This window comes from Cervus elaphus, chromosome 3, assembly GCF_910594005.1.
Source record: "Cervus elaphus chromosome 3, mCerEla1.1, whole genome shotgun sequence".
NCBI classification, from domain to species: domain Eukaryota; kingdom Metazoa; phylum Chordata; class Mammalia; order Artiodactyla; family Cervidae; genus Cervus; species Cervus elaphus.
In genome coordinates this window covers 22,688,336-22,705,148 of record NC_057817.1, presented here as the reverse complement: position 1 = coordinate 22,705,148, position 16,813 = coordinate 22,688,336, and the positions used below count along the sequence as shown (strand labels likewise).

Here is a 16,813-nt window from a genome sequence, read left to right as displayed (position 1 = left end):
ACTCCATGGGAGAAGGTGAGGGTGGGATGATCTGAGAGAATAGCATTGAAACATGTATATTATCAAGTGTGAAACAGATCGCCAGTCTAGGTTGGATGCATGACACAAGTGCTCGGGACTGGTGCACTCGGATGACCCAGAGGGATGGGATGGGGAGGGAGGTGGGAGGGGGGTTCAGGATGGGGAACACATGTAAATCCATGGCATGTGGATTCATGTCAATTTATGGCAAAAACCACTATAATACTGTAAAATAATTAGCCTCCAACTAATAAAAATAAATGAAAAAAAAAAAAAAAAGAATGGACTGGTTGGATCTCCTTGCAGTCCAAGGGACTCTCAAGAGTCTTCTCCAACACCACAGTTCAAAAGCATCAATTCTTTAGCACTCAGCTTTTTTCATGGTCCAACTCTCACGTCCATACATGACCACTGGAAAAACCATAGCCTTGACTAGATGGACCTTTGATGACAAACTAATATCTCTGCTTTTTAATATGCTAGCTATCTAGGTTGGTCATAACTTTCCTTCCAAGGAGTAAGTGTCTTTTAATTTCATGGCTGCAATTACTTTCTCCAGTGATTTTGGAACCCAAAAGATAAAGTCTGACACTGTTTCCACTGTTTCCTCATCTATTTCCCATGAAGTGATGGGACCAGATGCCATGATCTTAGTTTTCTGAATGTTGAATTTTAAGCCAGCTTTCTCACTCTCCTCTTTTCACTTTCATTAAGAGGCTTTTTAGTTCCTCTTCACTTTCTGCCATAAGGGTGGTGTCATCTGCATATCTGAGGTTATTGATATTTCTCCCAGCTATCTTGATTCCAGCTTGTGCTTCTTCCAGCCCAGCGTTTCTCATGATGTACTCTGCATATAAGTTAAATAAGCAGGGTGACAATATACAGCCTTGACGTACTCCTTTTCATATTAGGAAGCATCACTATGAACAAAGCTAGTGGAGGTGATGGAATTCCAGTTGAGCTATTTCAAATCCTAAAAGATGATGCTGTGAATGTGCTGCACTCAATATGCCAGCAAATCTGGAAAACTCGGCAGTGGCCACAGGACTGGAAAAGGTCAGTTTTCATTCCAATTCCAAAGAAAGGCAATGCTAAAGAATGTTCAAATTACCTCACAACTGCCCTCATCTCACACACTATCAAAGTAATGCTCAAAATTCTCCAAGCCAGGCTTCAACAGTACGTGAACTGTGAATTTCCAGATGTTCAAGCTGGTTTTAGAAAAGGCAGAGGAACCAGAGATCAAATTGCCAACATCTGTTGGATCATCAGAAAAGCTAGAGAGTTCCAGAAAAACATCTATTTCTGCTTTATTGACTATGCCAAAGCCTTTGACTATGTGGATCACAATAAACTGTGGAAGATTCTTCAAGACATGGGAATACCAGACCACCTGACCTGCCACCTGACCAGACCACCTGATCTGTATTCAGGTCAAGAAGAAACAGTTAGAACTAGACATGGAAGAACAGACTGGTTCCAAATCGGGAAAGGAGCATGCCAAGGATGTATATTGTCACCCTGCTTACTTAACTTATATGCAGAGTACATCATGTGAAATGCTGAGGTGGATGAAGCACAAGCTGAAATCAAGATTGTTGGGAGAAATATCAATAACCTCAGAAATGCAGATGACACCACCCTAATGGCAGAAAGCCAAGAAGAACTAAAGAGACTCTTGATGAAAGTGAAAGAGGAGAGTGAAAAAGTTGGCTTAAAACTCAACATTCAGAAAATGAAGATCATGGAATCTGGTCCAATCACTTCATGGAAAATAGATGGGGAAACAGTGTCAAACTTTATTTTCTTGGGCTCCAAAATCACTGCAGATGGTGACTGCAGCCATGAAATTAAATATGCTTGCTGCTTGGAAGAAAAGTTATGACCAATCTAGACAGCATATTAAAAAGCAGAGACATCACTTTGCCAACAAAGGTCCATCTAGTCAAGGCTATGGTTTTTCTAGTAGTCATGAATGGATGTGAGAGTTGGACTATAAAGAAAGCTGAGCACTGAGGAATTGCTGCTGTTGAACTGTGGTGTTGGAGAAGACTCTTGAGAGTCCCCTGGACAGCAAGGAGATCCAACCGTCCATCCTAAAAGAAATCAGTCCTGATATCCACTAGAAGGACTGATGCTGCAGCTGAAACTCCAATACTCTGACTATCTGATGCGAAGAACCAACTCACTAGAAAAGATCCTGATGCTTGGAAAGATTTAAGGCAGGAGGAGAAGGGGACGACAGAAGATGAGATGGTTGGATGGCATCACCGACACGATGGACATGAGTTTGAATAGGTTCCGTGAGTTGGTGATGGACAGGGAAGCCCGGCGTGCTGCAGTCCATGAGGTTGCAAAGAGTTGGACACGACCGAGTGACTGAACTGAATAACGCTTGGGACCCACAGCTGCCATGCTGGACAACTTCAGGGGCAGCATTTACACTGTGTGCTATGATGTTCTCTAGGAGGCGCCACTCACGTAGAATACAATGGAAATGGTGCACCAAGCTTTTGGGCAATAGGACCTTGCTGGGACCAAATCCTACAAGACCCAGACGTGTATCACAAATAAAGCCTCAATCCTTACTTGTAGTTTTCTCACCAATTTCTTCTAAAAACAAACCAGTGGACAAATAAAACATTTTAAATCCCCAGTTAAAATGTCAGGAGGGACGTTAAGTGATACAATGTTTCCAGATAAACATTATTTAAAATCCTAATGCTGCAGTGGATGATGTGTTCCTACAGAAAGCAGGTTTGCAGTTAAAATGTATGCCTGATCACTTATTTCCCTCCTGTTCCATTTAATTTGGGTCTAATAGTTCCTAGTATCTGTTATAGCCAAAGAGTCTCAGGAAAAATATAAAAGAAAAAGGTACTTTACTTTTAAATAAATTCCAAAGTCATGTCTCTGCTTCAGGCTCTCAAGATAAAAGACAGCGGCCGAGTAGTTCAGGCAGTAGGTCTGGTGGCTCTGACACAGGCTACCTCGGAAATACTGCAAGAGGAGAAGGGCATGGGAGAGTGAATGGATGAAAAGCACAGAGAGACCTTCTCTTCACTTTTATCAGTAACCAAAGCAGGGAAAGTTGGGGACACACCATTATCAACAATGTATGCATGGAGAGAAACAGGTGATCGTCAAAATAAACACTATTAAAAAATGGTAGCCCCATAATAAACCATTAACTCCTCAACTGGAAAGCTTGATGCTGGAGCTGCAGCTCCAGTACTCTGGCTACCTGATGCAGAGCCAACTCACTGGAAAAGACCCTGATGCTGGGAAAGATTGAAGGCAGGAGGAAAGGGGGTGACAGAAGACGAGATGGTTGGATGGCATCACAGATTCAATGGTCATGAGTTTGAGCAAACTCAGAAGATAGTGAAGGACAGGGAAGCTTGGCATGCTGCAGTTCATGGGGTCGCAAAGAGTTGGACAGAACTTAGTGACTGAACAACAGTAACTCCTCAGTAACTTGCCTTTTTTTGCCTGTATTTAAAAAAAAATACTATTTGGGACATCTTGATTTAATTCACCCTTTATTTGCACTTATGCTTTGTTGAGGCCTACACAGGCTGCATGATACCTGGTAACAGACATTGCCTCAGCCTGTGTTCATAGTATGTGATTAAAGTAACAACATCTAACTTTTCATCAAATCTTCTGTAAAAATATCCATAAACTGAATTCTCCTGCCAGCTTCTAAAAAACAGTCAAATCTGGGGCACCTCATTAAATGTACTGTTTCATAGTGAGCATTTTATGTCCTTGTTTTACCTAATCTGACACTTGCCTTTCCCTTTCTTCACTATTTTTATATAATGTCTTTTTGCTATAATGACTACACATTCTTAAGCCACTTCAAATTTATATTAGAATAAGGCAGGTGGCCAGTGTCTAAGTATACACATTCACATTACCTAAATTACCACTGAGGGTAGGCCTGGTCATGGGACTTTCTGAGGCTGATGAATGTGAACAGATATGCCAGCAACTTGAAGAGTCAGTGAGCATTCTGCCTCAGTCTTTTATGTCTTTGCCCCGGAGACGTGGTGACATTGCAGATGGTGGATGCTCCTTCAGCGGGGGTCCCAGAGTGAGGACAATGACAAAGCAGGAACACAGCGTGAGTGAGATGTGAACCAAGCCACTGAGATTTGGGGTTTCTTTCCATGGCACAACTGAATTTAACCTGACACGGGCCTTTTTAAATTTAGGAGAAACTTTTGCAGCCCACCTTTGCACATGTGCAACATATCAGGAAGCATTCATATATAGCTATCACTATAGACTTTCAGTGAAGAGTCCATGCTTTACTAGGCTATAAGGACATGTATACTATGGTCTGAACAGCTGTGTCCCCCTCAAATTCAAATGCTGAATCCTAATCCCCAAGGTGATGGTATTGGAGGAGGCGGACCCTTCCGGAGACGATGAGGTCCCAAAGGTGGAGCCTCCATGAATGAAATGAATGCCCTTACAAAAGAGACCCCGGACGGAGTTGTCTGGCCCTCTCCGCTATGTGAAGAATACAATGAGAAGCCTGTGACCAGAGGAGGGCCCTCACAACACCGGCTGCCACCGTGGTGTTGGATGTCCACCCTCTAGAACAGTTAGAGATTGATTTCTGGTGTTTACAAGCTACCCAGTTTGTGGCAATTTGCTACACAGAGCCTAAACAGACTAAGATAGACTACTTAGGTGTTTTGATGAAAAGTTGGTATTTCTTCAGACTATTCACTAAAAACTGAATTAAAAATTATTTTTAGGGGGCCAGGTCTTGTTGCTAATGTCCCAAGCAAGATGTCAGCCTTCAGATGGATACTCCCGGATATGTCTGCCACAGCATCTGTGTCCCAACAGAGAGCCGCAGCTACCCCTCACCCTTGGAGATCCTCCAAGACCAGCAGAGGAATGATATACTTGGATCTATAATGGGTGTTGATGCTCAATTGTGCTTCTTCTCATTACTATTAGAGGAGTATGGCCAGGTTAGTCCAAGGAGATGGACCAGGTCAGTCCAAGGAGCCAAGTGGAGAGAGGCTACCAGTTGTCCTAGCCCTTGATGGAGTACAGAAATTATCAAGAAAACCAAGGGGACGTCAGACCCTGAACCAACACACATCCAAACAATCATGCTCATTATCTAACTTACTAAGGGCTCTGCCCTTTGTTTAACAAAAATAAAAAATGTGTAGCATGCAATGGTCGAAAAAAAATAATTTCTGACTCTAAAGGAATTGGGAGATCCTGAGATTTTAGCTAATTTCCAATACTTGACATTCTTTCTCCTGTTTTTCAAAGCTTTTCTTATTCTAATCTACTTTCAGAGTTCACTGAAGGATCTCCCCACTTTATGCCTAGTTTTCTGCTTGTTTTGCCTTCTTAAATAGTCCTTGTTCATATCTTACCTCAAGCATCACTGCCTCAGGAAGAATTTCCTAGCTGTAACTACCTCACCATCTGCCCCAAACTAGAAGTTTCCTTTCATAATATCTATGTATCTTTTTTCCCCAGCACTGATCTCAATTTTACTATATAATCACTGGTGTCATTAGTTGATTAATTTCTTTCCCACTAGAATGAAAACTCCCCCAAAGTAAGGGGCATGTCTAATTCTGCACATTATCACATACAGGTTATCAGCCCCACACGTAAGTACTTCGTAATGCACACTACTTTTTGCTTTTCAATTTTGATACTTGCCCTTTGCAAGAACATTAAACATAAACCTGAGTATAATTTTTACAAGTCAATACATCTTAATCTACATTTTAAAAAATGGATTATAACAACTTAAATCTTGCTAAATGATGACAGGTAGAAACAGGATTCAAAAGCTCAAAGTAGGGGAGAAAGTTCAAATTATCTACTCAAGGTAAAAAATAGCATTTATCAGACCAGGGGTACAAGTCTTCCTTCCTTTCTCCCCCTTTAATACACAGAAGTCTTATTAAGGGTGCTGATGGATTTGAAGGTTTATTTTATTCCTTTCAGAAAGCCTGGCACTTTTGTTAGAACAACTACTGAACCATGTAATTAGCCTGCACAAACTATTGCTGTGAATATTGCTTTAAATTGAAGTCATTTGAAAAACAGACTTGGAAATGGCTTTTCCATGCATGCAGATTTCGTATTAATAAAACTCACACAGGAGAGATAACAATGGAAAAAGAGAATCTGCAACTTATTTTTGAAAATGTTGATTGGTGGAGAAAGGGATGGTTCCCTTGTGGGAGGGTGTTGGCAGAACTTTCCCAGAAATAACAATGATGACGACGGTCGAGGAAATATAAACAATCATCCTGAGAGGTGGGTGAATTTATCACACAGAAGCTGAGATACCCCAAAGAGGATTTTACCTTTGTGAGCACGGAAATAAAATCCAACGATGGTGAAGTCTCACAAGTGTCAATGTAGTCCTTGAAGATACGGAAAAGACTGTTCACAAAACCAAAGCTTGTCTAGGGCCAGGGAGAAAGGAAAACAGAGTAGGCACACTTGCAGGGGTAAGAAATAAATATCTGGGGAACTTCAAATTTTGTTCTGCAGATGCTTCCTACTTCCAATTTATCTCCCTGGCAAAATTTAAAGATTTATTTTCCTCTACTCTCTAATATATTTTCTTATAAATGAATTCCTGTAGTATCTCTCTTCACTTCCTTTTTAGAGGAAAGATGGCTTTTATTTATAATACACGTGATAAAGAACATTCATTTGAGACTAGTCATTTATGATGATGGAGCACTTAGGAATATGTTTTTCTCTTTCTTTGTATTCAACATTATTTATTGAGGAAACTCATGTACCCAACATTACTTATTGAGTCCTTCTATGCACAAGGCACTATCTGAGGTCTTCTGGATAAAACGGTAAACAAGATGGGTTTCTGAGTATACACTAGAAGGTATGTACTTCTAGAAGGTGTTCCAGAACTTGTATTCTAGAAAAAACATGGAACATATCCTGAATCTGTGTGTCATTCTTGCACAGAATCCATGCTAATCTTTGTCTCATTCCAATTTTAGTACAAGTGCTGCTGAAGTGAGCATTCTGATTATTTTCTTAAATAACCACAGAAGAATTTAAAAAAAAAATGTTATTGAAGGCTAACTGATGGCTGCAATCTATTGGAAAGATTTCCTTCTTATTAACCTGAACTCCTGACCATAAGATTACATGGAGAAGCAATATGGAAGAAACCATATTCCATACGTTAACATGGAATACAAACCACAAAAAGAGACAGGCATAAATTTTCATGGTCCCCTGGTGATTTTTAAAACATGGCTACTGGAATCTTCCTACTTTGGCTCACCTGACTTAGCTCCTCCAGGTTTGCAAAAAGTCTCCATAAATCCACATCCAGGAGATATTCATGAGTCTGTAGATATTTTAATGTATTCATGAAGATCTTAAAAGAAATAAACACACATTACTTTTTGCTTTTAAATTTTGATATTTGCCCTTTGCAAGAACATTAAACATAAACCTCCTGAGTATAATTTTACAAAACAACTTAGAGATAAGTATTTTCAATGGTTAGGAATTGTGCTAAACACAAATAATGACATTTAAGCTCCATAGAACATATGGGAAATGTGCTCTTCCGTATGAAGTAGTCGTTGCCGTGTGAGCCCTAACAACATTCCTGTAGAATATAATTTATTCAAGCAAACTTTCTCTCCTCCCAGTGCCAAAGAAATTTCCAAGGTTCTCTTCTTCCCAGCAGCACTTACTTGAGACCAAAACAACATTCATTCTCAGTTTTTATTTATTCTTTCTCTGCAAAAGACTTGAATGTCCTTTACTTTCAGGAAATTGAAAAGAGAACTAATGAGTGAATATCCAATAACTGGTAAGATGTTTAGATTTGTATAAAGCCATTAAATATTAATGAAAACATTAAGAGAAGCTTTATGTTACTGTTACTTGATCGATGTTTTCCTACAGCAAGTCAAGAAAAAACTACAATCCTTACAGATAACCTGTCCCTCACTCAATAAACTAGAGAGAGATCAATTTATTGAAATAGGAATACTCTGTATCAGTATGATGAAGCATTCGGAGGGGCCAAATAAGTCAAGAATTACAGGTATGAAAAGATAGGGCTTTAGATCACCAACATTTTCCAATTCCTATTTCCATATTACTTAATCAAGGCAGTAAATGGTTCTTGAACTTGCATTAGAATCATTTAGAGGCCTCGTTAAACCAGAGATTAGCAGGCCCTATCCCAAGCCTTTCTGATTCAGAAGGTCTCTGATGAGATATGCGAATATGGATTTCTAACAAGTTCCCAAGTGATTCTGATGCTGCTGGTTCAGGGACCACACTTTGAGAACCACTGGTTTAGAGCTTCCTGCAATCTAGGGAGCACCATTTGTCTACAAATCTGTCAGTATCTAAGCATTTAAAACATATAGCAAAAAAAAAAAATAGCAAAAAAAAGAAACATATAGCAGTAAGAAACAGAAATCATGATTTCAGATAAATTGGAGACATTTAGAAGAAATCATCTTTGTGCTATGAGATTCTCTGCTTTAACTGTTTACAATAGCCAGGACATGGAAGCAACCCAGATGCCCATCAGCAGACAAATGGGTATGAAAGCTGTGGTACATATACACAATGGAATATTACTCAGCCATTAAAAATAATGCATTTGAATCAGTTATAATGAGGTGGATGAAACTGGAGCCTACTATACATAGTGAAGTAAGTCAGAAAGAAAAACACCAATACAGTATTTTAATGCATATATATGGAATTTAGAAAGATGGTAATGATGACCCTATATGCGAGACAGCAACAGAGACACAGATGTAAAGAACAGACTTTTGGACTCTGTGGGAGAAGGTGAGGGTGGGATGATTTGAGAGAATAGCATTGAAACATGTATATTATCATAGTGAAATAGATCGCCAGTCCAGGTTCGATGCCTGAGACAGGGTGCTCAGGGCTGGTGCACTGGGATAACCCAGAGGGATGAGATGGGGAGGGAGGGTCAGGATGGGGAACACATGTACACCCATGGCTCATTCATGTGAATATATGGCAAAAACCACCACAATATTGTAATTAGCCTCCAATTAAAATAAATTTTAAAAAATTCTTTGCTTTATAGAATTTTTTGCCATTTAAGAAAAATATCGAGTCTTTCAGTGAATTTGAGTTACAAAATTCCAATCTACAAGCAACTTTGGGAAATTTATATTGATTGCATAAAGGGAGGTACTTATATACTCTAAATACCAGGGAGGGGGGTTGAAAATAAACACTAATTGAATTTCTTTTAAACAGAAAATGCTAATTTAAAAAGCTTATGTAGTTGACAGTGGGACAGGAAGGTTCATCTTGTTTATTAGGGCAAAGGAAGGCCGTGGAGCTCATGCGGTGAGTGCTCTGCAGTGAACATCGATCAGTCCCCACCCAGCTTAAGTGCTCCCCTTTCCCGAACATCATCCCAGCTGTCACCTCAGTATCCACCCTTCCTCGTTCCTTGAATGTGATCGCCTTAAGACAATGAGCACCCTCCTTCCTTAACAGGGTAGCTGGTTCAACAGTGTGCATGTGACTTAAACCACTCCAAACTGAACGAAAATCAAGACTCTGGCTATGAATGTTAAGAAAAGATTTCTGTCTCTTTCTCTCCCTCCCTCCCCTTTCTATTTCTTACTCTTTCCATAGCCTCAAGGACAACAGCCACTCTGTGACTATAACAGAAGCTGGCCATAGGATGAAGCTCAGATCAGGGAAGACAGGGATGAGAGACGAAAAGAAATTTTGTCCTTGATTTTGAGCCCCTTGATCAAACCAACCTTGTATTCCCTCTCACCTCTGGGCTTTATGGTTACATGGGTCAATAATATACTGTCTTACTTAACTAGTTTTCCGTATCCTAACTGAAACAATCTCCAAGTTTTAACTTTCTAAGTGTCTTTGCTGTTTACATTTTGCTGGTAAAGTAATTAGCAATGACTGATACAATAAATATTACTTACAGTAAATAACTAACATTTGTATAGCACTTCCAAGATTTCAAAGGAAACTAATCTGGTCATCACAATGATCGTATCTTATGGCATTGTCATCCCTCTTACAGCTTAGAACAGGAATAACAAAAGACAAGCTGTGGGATAAATCGGGTCTGCTACCCATTTTTGTAAACTAGGTGTTATTTTAACACAGCCACACACATTTCTTTACAAATTATCTATAGCTTCTTTTACACTGCAACAGAAGAACTGAGTAGTTGCAATAAAGACCACATGGCTGGCAAAGCCCAAAATATTTACTATCTGGACCTTGACAGAAAGAATCTTCTGTTTAACGAAATGGAAGACTAGACTTTCTTAAGTTTACAAGGCAAGTCAGAGGCAGACCTAGGAGTTGAACTCATGTCTCCTAAGACAGTGCCTTTTCCTGGGTATGAGAGATGCCAGGATTCGAAAGTGCTTATGGGCAGACACAACTTCAGGGGCACCATTTTCCTGACAGACATCATGAACACACTGTATAATCCAAGTCCCTTGTGTTACACATGGATGGTTGTCTTGGAAATCTGTGACTGTGGCTCCACAGCTGACAAAACGCCTGGGGCTGACCATAAGGGAGTAAAAGAGCCCAAAGAGCAAGCTGATCAGAGATGGAATGGCTGCCTTGAGGGTGGTTGTGAGCTTCCCGACTTGGACAGCATGTAGACACAGGGTGCGAATCAGGCAGAAGAGATTCAAACATCACATGGAGCGCTGCACTAGTTTACGGAGAAGGTCTCACCCAATCCTCAGAGTCTATGTTTAAGAAAAGAATGGAGAGAAACCAAGTTGCAAATAACCAAAGATAAATAAAATTTCCTTAAGATTCCCTGAAAGAGGGGAGGCTCCCACCTTTCTTCAGCATGGAAAAAAAAAAAGTCCCCAAAGAACCAACGTTTTCCATCTAACAAAAATTAAAGCCAGCATTACCATCTTAAGAACTAATAAATGGTCCAAAAAATAAGTGCATTCACTCGTGAAGAGTTCCCACACAGCCTCTTGCTGCTTTCTCAAGTCTAATTGATTAGTAGGAAGTTTCTGATGCATTTCCATGACTTCATTCCAGGTCTTATCCTGTATGTGGGAGAAAAAGAGAGAACAAAATGTTTCCACCTCGATGGGCTGACCTGTTGTCCTTTCTTGGACTTGCAGTGCAGCAGAAACAAGCAATCCCTCAAATCATGATTTCCCATTGCGAGCCCCAGGCACCCCTCTGGATGCAAGTGAAAAACTGAAAGTGTTAGTTGCTCAGTCCTGTCTGACCTTTTGGGACCCCATGGACTGCAGTCTGCCAGGTTCCTATGACCATGGAATTCTCCAACTGGAGTGGGGAGGCATTCCCTTCTTCAGGGGATCTTTTCAACTCAGGGGTTGATCGTCCTGACCCAGGGATGGAACCTGGGTCTCCTGCATTGCAGGCAGATTCTTTACTGTCTGAGTCACCAGGAAGCCCATCCCTCTGGGCAGAGGCACCCAAACCACAGTTCTTTCTGCACGACTTTGGGATATCAATTCCTCCCATGCATGGGATGGACACGTTATTTACAGTTTAAAAAGAATCCCAAACCCAGAACTGGGAAATCTGATCCAGGTTCCACGAGTAACACTTGCTGAAATTAACTACTAAAGAATCATGAAATGAGAGTTTAAAGAGACCATCAGAAATTGTTTTATAAAAACCAGCTTATTTTTCAAATGAGGAAATGAAGGCCTACTGAGGAGAAGAGTTGTAACAACTATTAACATTTGTACAGGACTTCATGGTTTACAAAGTACTCTCATGTCCATCACTTTATTTAAGATAAAATGACATTCCCGAGGTTTCAATGTACTTTAGAGAGAGCAGACCTCCTTCTACCCTGGTCTGGGCTTCTCTCCTGCACTTTGCTATTATTATGAACAACACAATAATCTGACATCTTATAATAGTGATGAAAATAAAAAAAGAAGCCACATAGAAAACAAATCAGGAGATACCTTCAGGGTGTGGAACTCATAATCCCTGAAGTCTGTAATCTTCAAAGAGGACAGGCAGTCTTCCAGATCAGATATAAGCTTGTGCTTGTCTTTGCCCTGCTAAGAGATTGTAAGAACAGGATTTTCAAACTTGAATTCTTTTAATGATACACCTCTGGTAGACTCAGCATCTTTGTTTCACGGTCCCACATGCAGGAGATCAGGCTGCACATTTTGTCTATGAATCACTAACAGGTGAAAAGCCATTTCTGAGCGAGTCTGACCCAAAGGAGTTCAGAATGTCAGATGTGGAGGAGAAAGGCTGGTGAACATGGCTGATACAAACCTCTCATTTTACTAATTAAAAAAAAAAAAGCTGGAGCCATAAAAAACAGATCGATTTCTGTCTAGTGCGCACCCTGCAAAAGCCAGTCCTTCACAGTCTAACTTTTCTGATGGACTTTACCATCAGAAGGGACCTTGGAGATCTTTGTTCAACCCCTCATTTAGCAGATGACTAAATAAAGTCCAGAGTATTAAAGGAACTTCCCAATACAGTAATTCTCAGCTGGAGAATACCAGGATCTGCTAGAAACTCTTGTTTCCTTAGAGTGGAACACCTATTTATTTTAGTTATAATTTTTATTTTTAAATAATATTAGTCAAAAGAATCAGGTTCAAAGGTGATATACGGTTTCTGTAGAAAACTTGAGAAACAAAACTACAAAGAAAATCAAAGTTACCTGTAATCTCCACTGGCTCCCCACACCCCCAGGTAACTACTGAAAACATTTTTCTTATTGTATTTATAATTAATTTTTAATGGTATCACATTCATATATCCTTTTGAAACTTACTCTATTGTGACTTTTTAATTTTTCTGACTCATTCACTATTCTCTTGCAACATCATGAATTACTCATTTTAAGAGTTCATTTTAGCAACTAAACCAGGAAGAAGCTATCAAATAACAATGTGAGGCTTTCTAAAGTCAACTTGGATGACTTTCAGATGAATGTTTATCACAAAGGACATTTTAACTTGCTGTATTGCTTCAGGGTTCATGATGCTAGCTTGGATCTAGTGGTTTGGTAGACATCATTCAACTTTAGGTAAAGGAGCCAGAGAAGGAAGGCTTATCTGCTATTGTGGGGATGTAGCTCCCTGTGTGTCAGAAAGGCAACCCTGTAACAATTTGAGAAAGTGCTAAAGGGCTATGGCTGAATTCTCTGCTAGGTTTATGGCACCAAAAGAAGAAACTTATTAGAGACTTATTAACTTCATAGTAGCAGAGAAATCTTGGAGCTGGTTGGGGACCTCCTACAGCAACTGGGACATGTGCCTTTCGTTGATGTCTGAAACCACAGTGACTGCATGTTGTGGAAATTAAAAATCAGCAGTCAGTTGGAAAATATGGAAGCTGAGGCAATGGAAGACGGACTGGACATGGGGAAAGTGGGCGCCAGCCCTCTACCTTGAAGAACACTCACTGTGGCTAAGGATCTGACCAACCTCCTGACCAAAGTGCTTGGTGGATATGATAGCGAGAAGGGAAGGGACAGTCCTCTCAAAGGAAATGCTAACTTTAGAGTTACAGACCCATTACTGGAAGTTGTGCTCCTTCCGCTATGGTGGCACTGGCTTCCGGTGGAGAGGCAATGAGAAGATGTTAAGGGTATTTGAGAGAACATAGAAGATAAAGAAAATAAGTCAAGGTTAATTCTCAGGGCTCGAATTTAATAACTAAGAGGTGGGGGGACTTTCAAGATGGCAGAGGAATAAGATGGGGAGATCAACCTCCTCCCCACAAATACATCAAAAATACATCTCCAAGTGGATCAACTCATACAGCACACATTCTGAATGCTAGCAGAAGATCCTTGACTTCCAAAAAGGAAAGCCAATCTTCTCAGAATGAGGTAGGGCAAAAGATAAAGATTAAAAAAAAAAAAAAGATTTAGGGATGGGGACCAGCACTCTGGGGAGGGAACTGTGAAGGAGGAAAAGTTCCAGGACATTCAGAAATCTTCTCACAGGTGAGGGCAAGGGGGAGTTTGGGAACCTCAGAGGGGAACAAAGCAACAGGTGCTCAGAAGGCAAACAGAGAGAATTCACCACAGAGTTCGTTGCCAAACAGCACTTCCCAGCTGAGGAGTGGCTTGCACTCATGCCCACTGTTGCGAGTCGGGGCTGGGGGCTCAGGCTTCAGGAGCAGGACCCCAGGAAGAGCACCAGTGTTGACTGTTCTGAAGATATTCTGAGAAGGCTAGTATGATACAGCTGAGGGAGTCCAGGGAAAAGACTGGGCCTCTCAGAGAGGCAAGAGATCATTGCAGCAGGGAGCCTCTAACTCCCTGAATTGGCGGATCACAGGAACTCACCTTCAAAAATGCCATAGGTGGGATGAGCAACAGCTGTGAATTGCCCAACCCCAGAGGCAGATATATACAGATATATACAAAAAAGGTCTTAATGACCCAGATAACCATGATGGTGTAATCACTCCCCTACAGCCAGATATCTTAGAGTGTGAAGTCATATGGGCCTTAGGAAGAATTACCATGAACAAAGACAGTGGAAGTGATGGAATTTCAACTGGGCTATTTCAAATCCTAAAAGAAGATGCTGTTAAAGTGCTGTGCTCAATATGCCACAAATTTGGGAAACTCGGCAATGGCCAAAGGACTGGAAAAGATCACTCTTCATTCCAATCTCAAAGAAGGGCAATGCCAAAGAATGTTCAAACTGCCACACAATTGCACTCATTTCACTTGCAAGGTAATGCTCAAAATCCTTCAGGCTAGACTTCAACGATACGTGAACCAAGACCTTCCAGAAGTACAATCTGGATTTAGAAAAGGCAGAGGAATCAGAGATCAATTTACCAACATTTGTTGGATCATAGAAAAAGCAAAGGAATTCCAAAAATACATCTACTTCTGCTTCATTGACTATGCTACAGCCTTTGGTTGTGTAGATTACAACAAACCATGGAAAAGTCTTAGAGATGGAAATATCAGACCATCTAATCTGCCTCCTGAGAAACTTGCATGCAGGACAGGAAGCAACAGTTAGAACTAGACATGGCTATTTAGCTTATAAATAAGAGTACATCATGCAAAATGCCAGGCTGGATGAAGCTCAAGCTGGAATAAAGACTGCTGGGAGAAATATCAACAACCTCAGATATGCAGATGATACCACTCTAATAGCAGAAACTGAAGAGGAACTCAAGAACCTCTTGATGAGGGTGAAAGAGGAGAGTGAAAAACTGGCTTGAAATTCAACATTCAAAAAACTAACATAATGGCATCCAGTCCCATCATTTCATGGCAAACAGATGAGGAAACAATGGAAACAGTGACAGACAGGGCTTGGGCTTCAATATTACTGCAGATGGTGACTGCAACCATGAAATTAAAACACGCTTGCTCCTTGGAAGAAAAGTTATGATAAATCTAGACAGCATATTCAAAAGCAGAGACATCACTTGGCTGACACAAGTCCACATGGTCAAAGCTATGGTTTTTCTAGTACTCATATATGGATGTGAGAGTTGGACCATAAAGAAGGCTGAGCACCCAAGAATTGATGCTTTTGAACTGTGGTGTTGGAGAAGACACTTGAAAGTCCCTTGGACAGCAAGGAGATCCAGCCAGCCAATCCTACTGAAAATCAACCCTGAGTATTATTGGAAGGACTGATGCTGAAGCTTCAATACTTTGTCTACCTGATGTGAAAAGCCGTCTCACTGGAAAAGACCCTGATGCTGGGAAAGATTGAGGACAAAGAGGAGAAGGGGGTGACAGAGGATGAGATGGTTAGATGGCACTACTGACTCAATGAACATTGAGTTTGAGCTAACTTTGGGAGACAGTGAAGGACAGGAAAGCCTTGTGTGCTGCAGTTAATGGGGTGGCAAAGAGTCGGACACAACTTAGTGACTGAACAAGAGGTAGATATGCCTGGCCAAAGCCACCACCTAAGCCAGTGAGCACCAGTGGCAGAACTAGACACAACTGCAGTTTATGATCCCAGAGTGGGGAATGCAAGCCAAGTGGCCACTGCCAAAGCCACGGAGAAGGCCTGAGGTAGGGGACAAAATACTGCTACTGCAGTCCCAACTCTAGAAGGAGCAGCTGTCATCAGGCTGTGAGCAGGCACAGGTTACAACCCATACCTCCCTGGGAGCCCATGCAATTAGCTCTACTGAGAGACCCAAGACTTGGGCCAATCCCCTGGGAGAATGCATGACCCACATCAGACTGTGGAAACTTCCCATAGGCTTTGGCTGCAGCAGGCACTCCCCATCTGAGGCTTCCAAAGCCCTTCTTCTTGCCAGCCTGACTGAGCAAGTGAGTCTTAACGAGCTGCTACTTCTGCCCCCTCTGGTCTGGGTGGGGAAGACACTTGAGGGTGGCCTACAAACAGAGGTGGGCCCCAAACCAAAGTGGAGCACCAGGGGCTGTGTGAATAAAGAGGAGGATGGGAATTCACTCCTGTATCCATAAGTGCAGCAGATTAAATCTCTGCAATTAGCCTGAGACTCTAGACTTTGGGGGAAACTGTGGATTTGGGGAGCAAGCGAGAGTAAGGTCAGATCTGAGTCTGAGCTGACCCCACAGCATCCACAGCAGGTTCAGAGACTTTCCTAGAAATACTGGAGGACTTTCTGAGCAGGCAGACTGGTGCACACCGTGTGGAGAGGACAACGGAGGACTCAGGAGGACATTCTTCTTATACCACTCTCTCCGTTTGTACTGTAATGTTCTTTATTATTCCTTTAATTTTTACTT

At 41.2% G+C, this 16,813-nt stretch overlaps 1 protein-coding gene and 1 non-coding gene across 2 annotated transcripts in view; both read right to left on the bottom strand.

Moving 5' to 3' along the window:
• Positions 1–16,813, bottom strand: part of PLEKHG7 (pleckstrin homology and RhoGEF domain containing G7) — an 88,988-nt gene that overhangs the window by 39,643 nt on the left and 32,532 nt on the right. The window contains exons 6-10 of the mRNA XM_043891078.1: positions 12,039–12,137; positions 10,992–11,135; positions 7,343–7,438; positions 6,387–6,488; positions 2,908–3,021 (exon numbers count right to left, since the gene is read on the bottom strand). Coding sequence (XP_043747013.1) covers positions 2,908–3,021; positions 6,387–6,488; positions 7,343–7,438; positions 10,992–11,135; positions 12,039–12,137 — 555 coding nt within the window. The remainder of the gene's footprint in view (positions 1–2,907; positions 3,022–6,386; positions 6,489–7,342; positions 7,439–10,991; positions 11,136–12,038; positions 12,138–16,813) is intronic.
• LOC122686206 lies at positions 6,973–7,076 on the bottom strand. Its single transcript, XR_006338652.1, has one exon. It is a non-coding gene; the product is annotated as a U6 spliceosomal RNA (small nuclear RNA).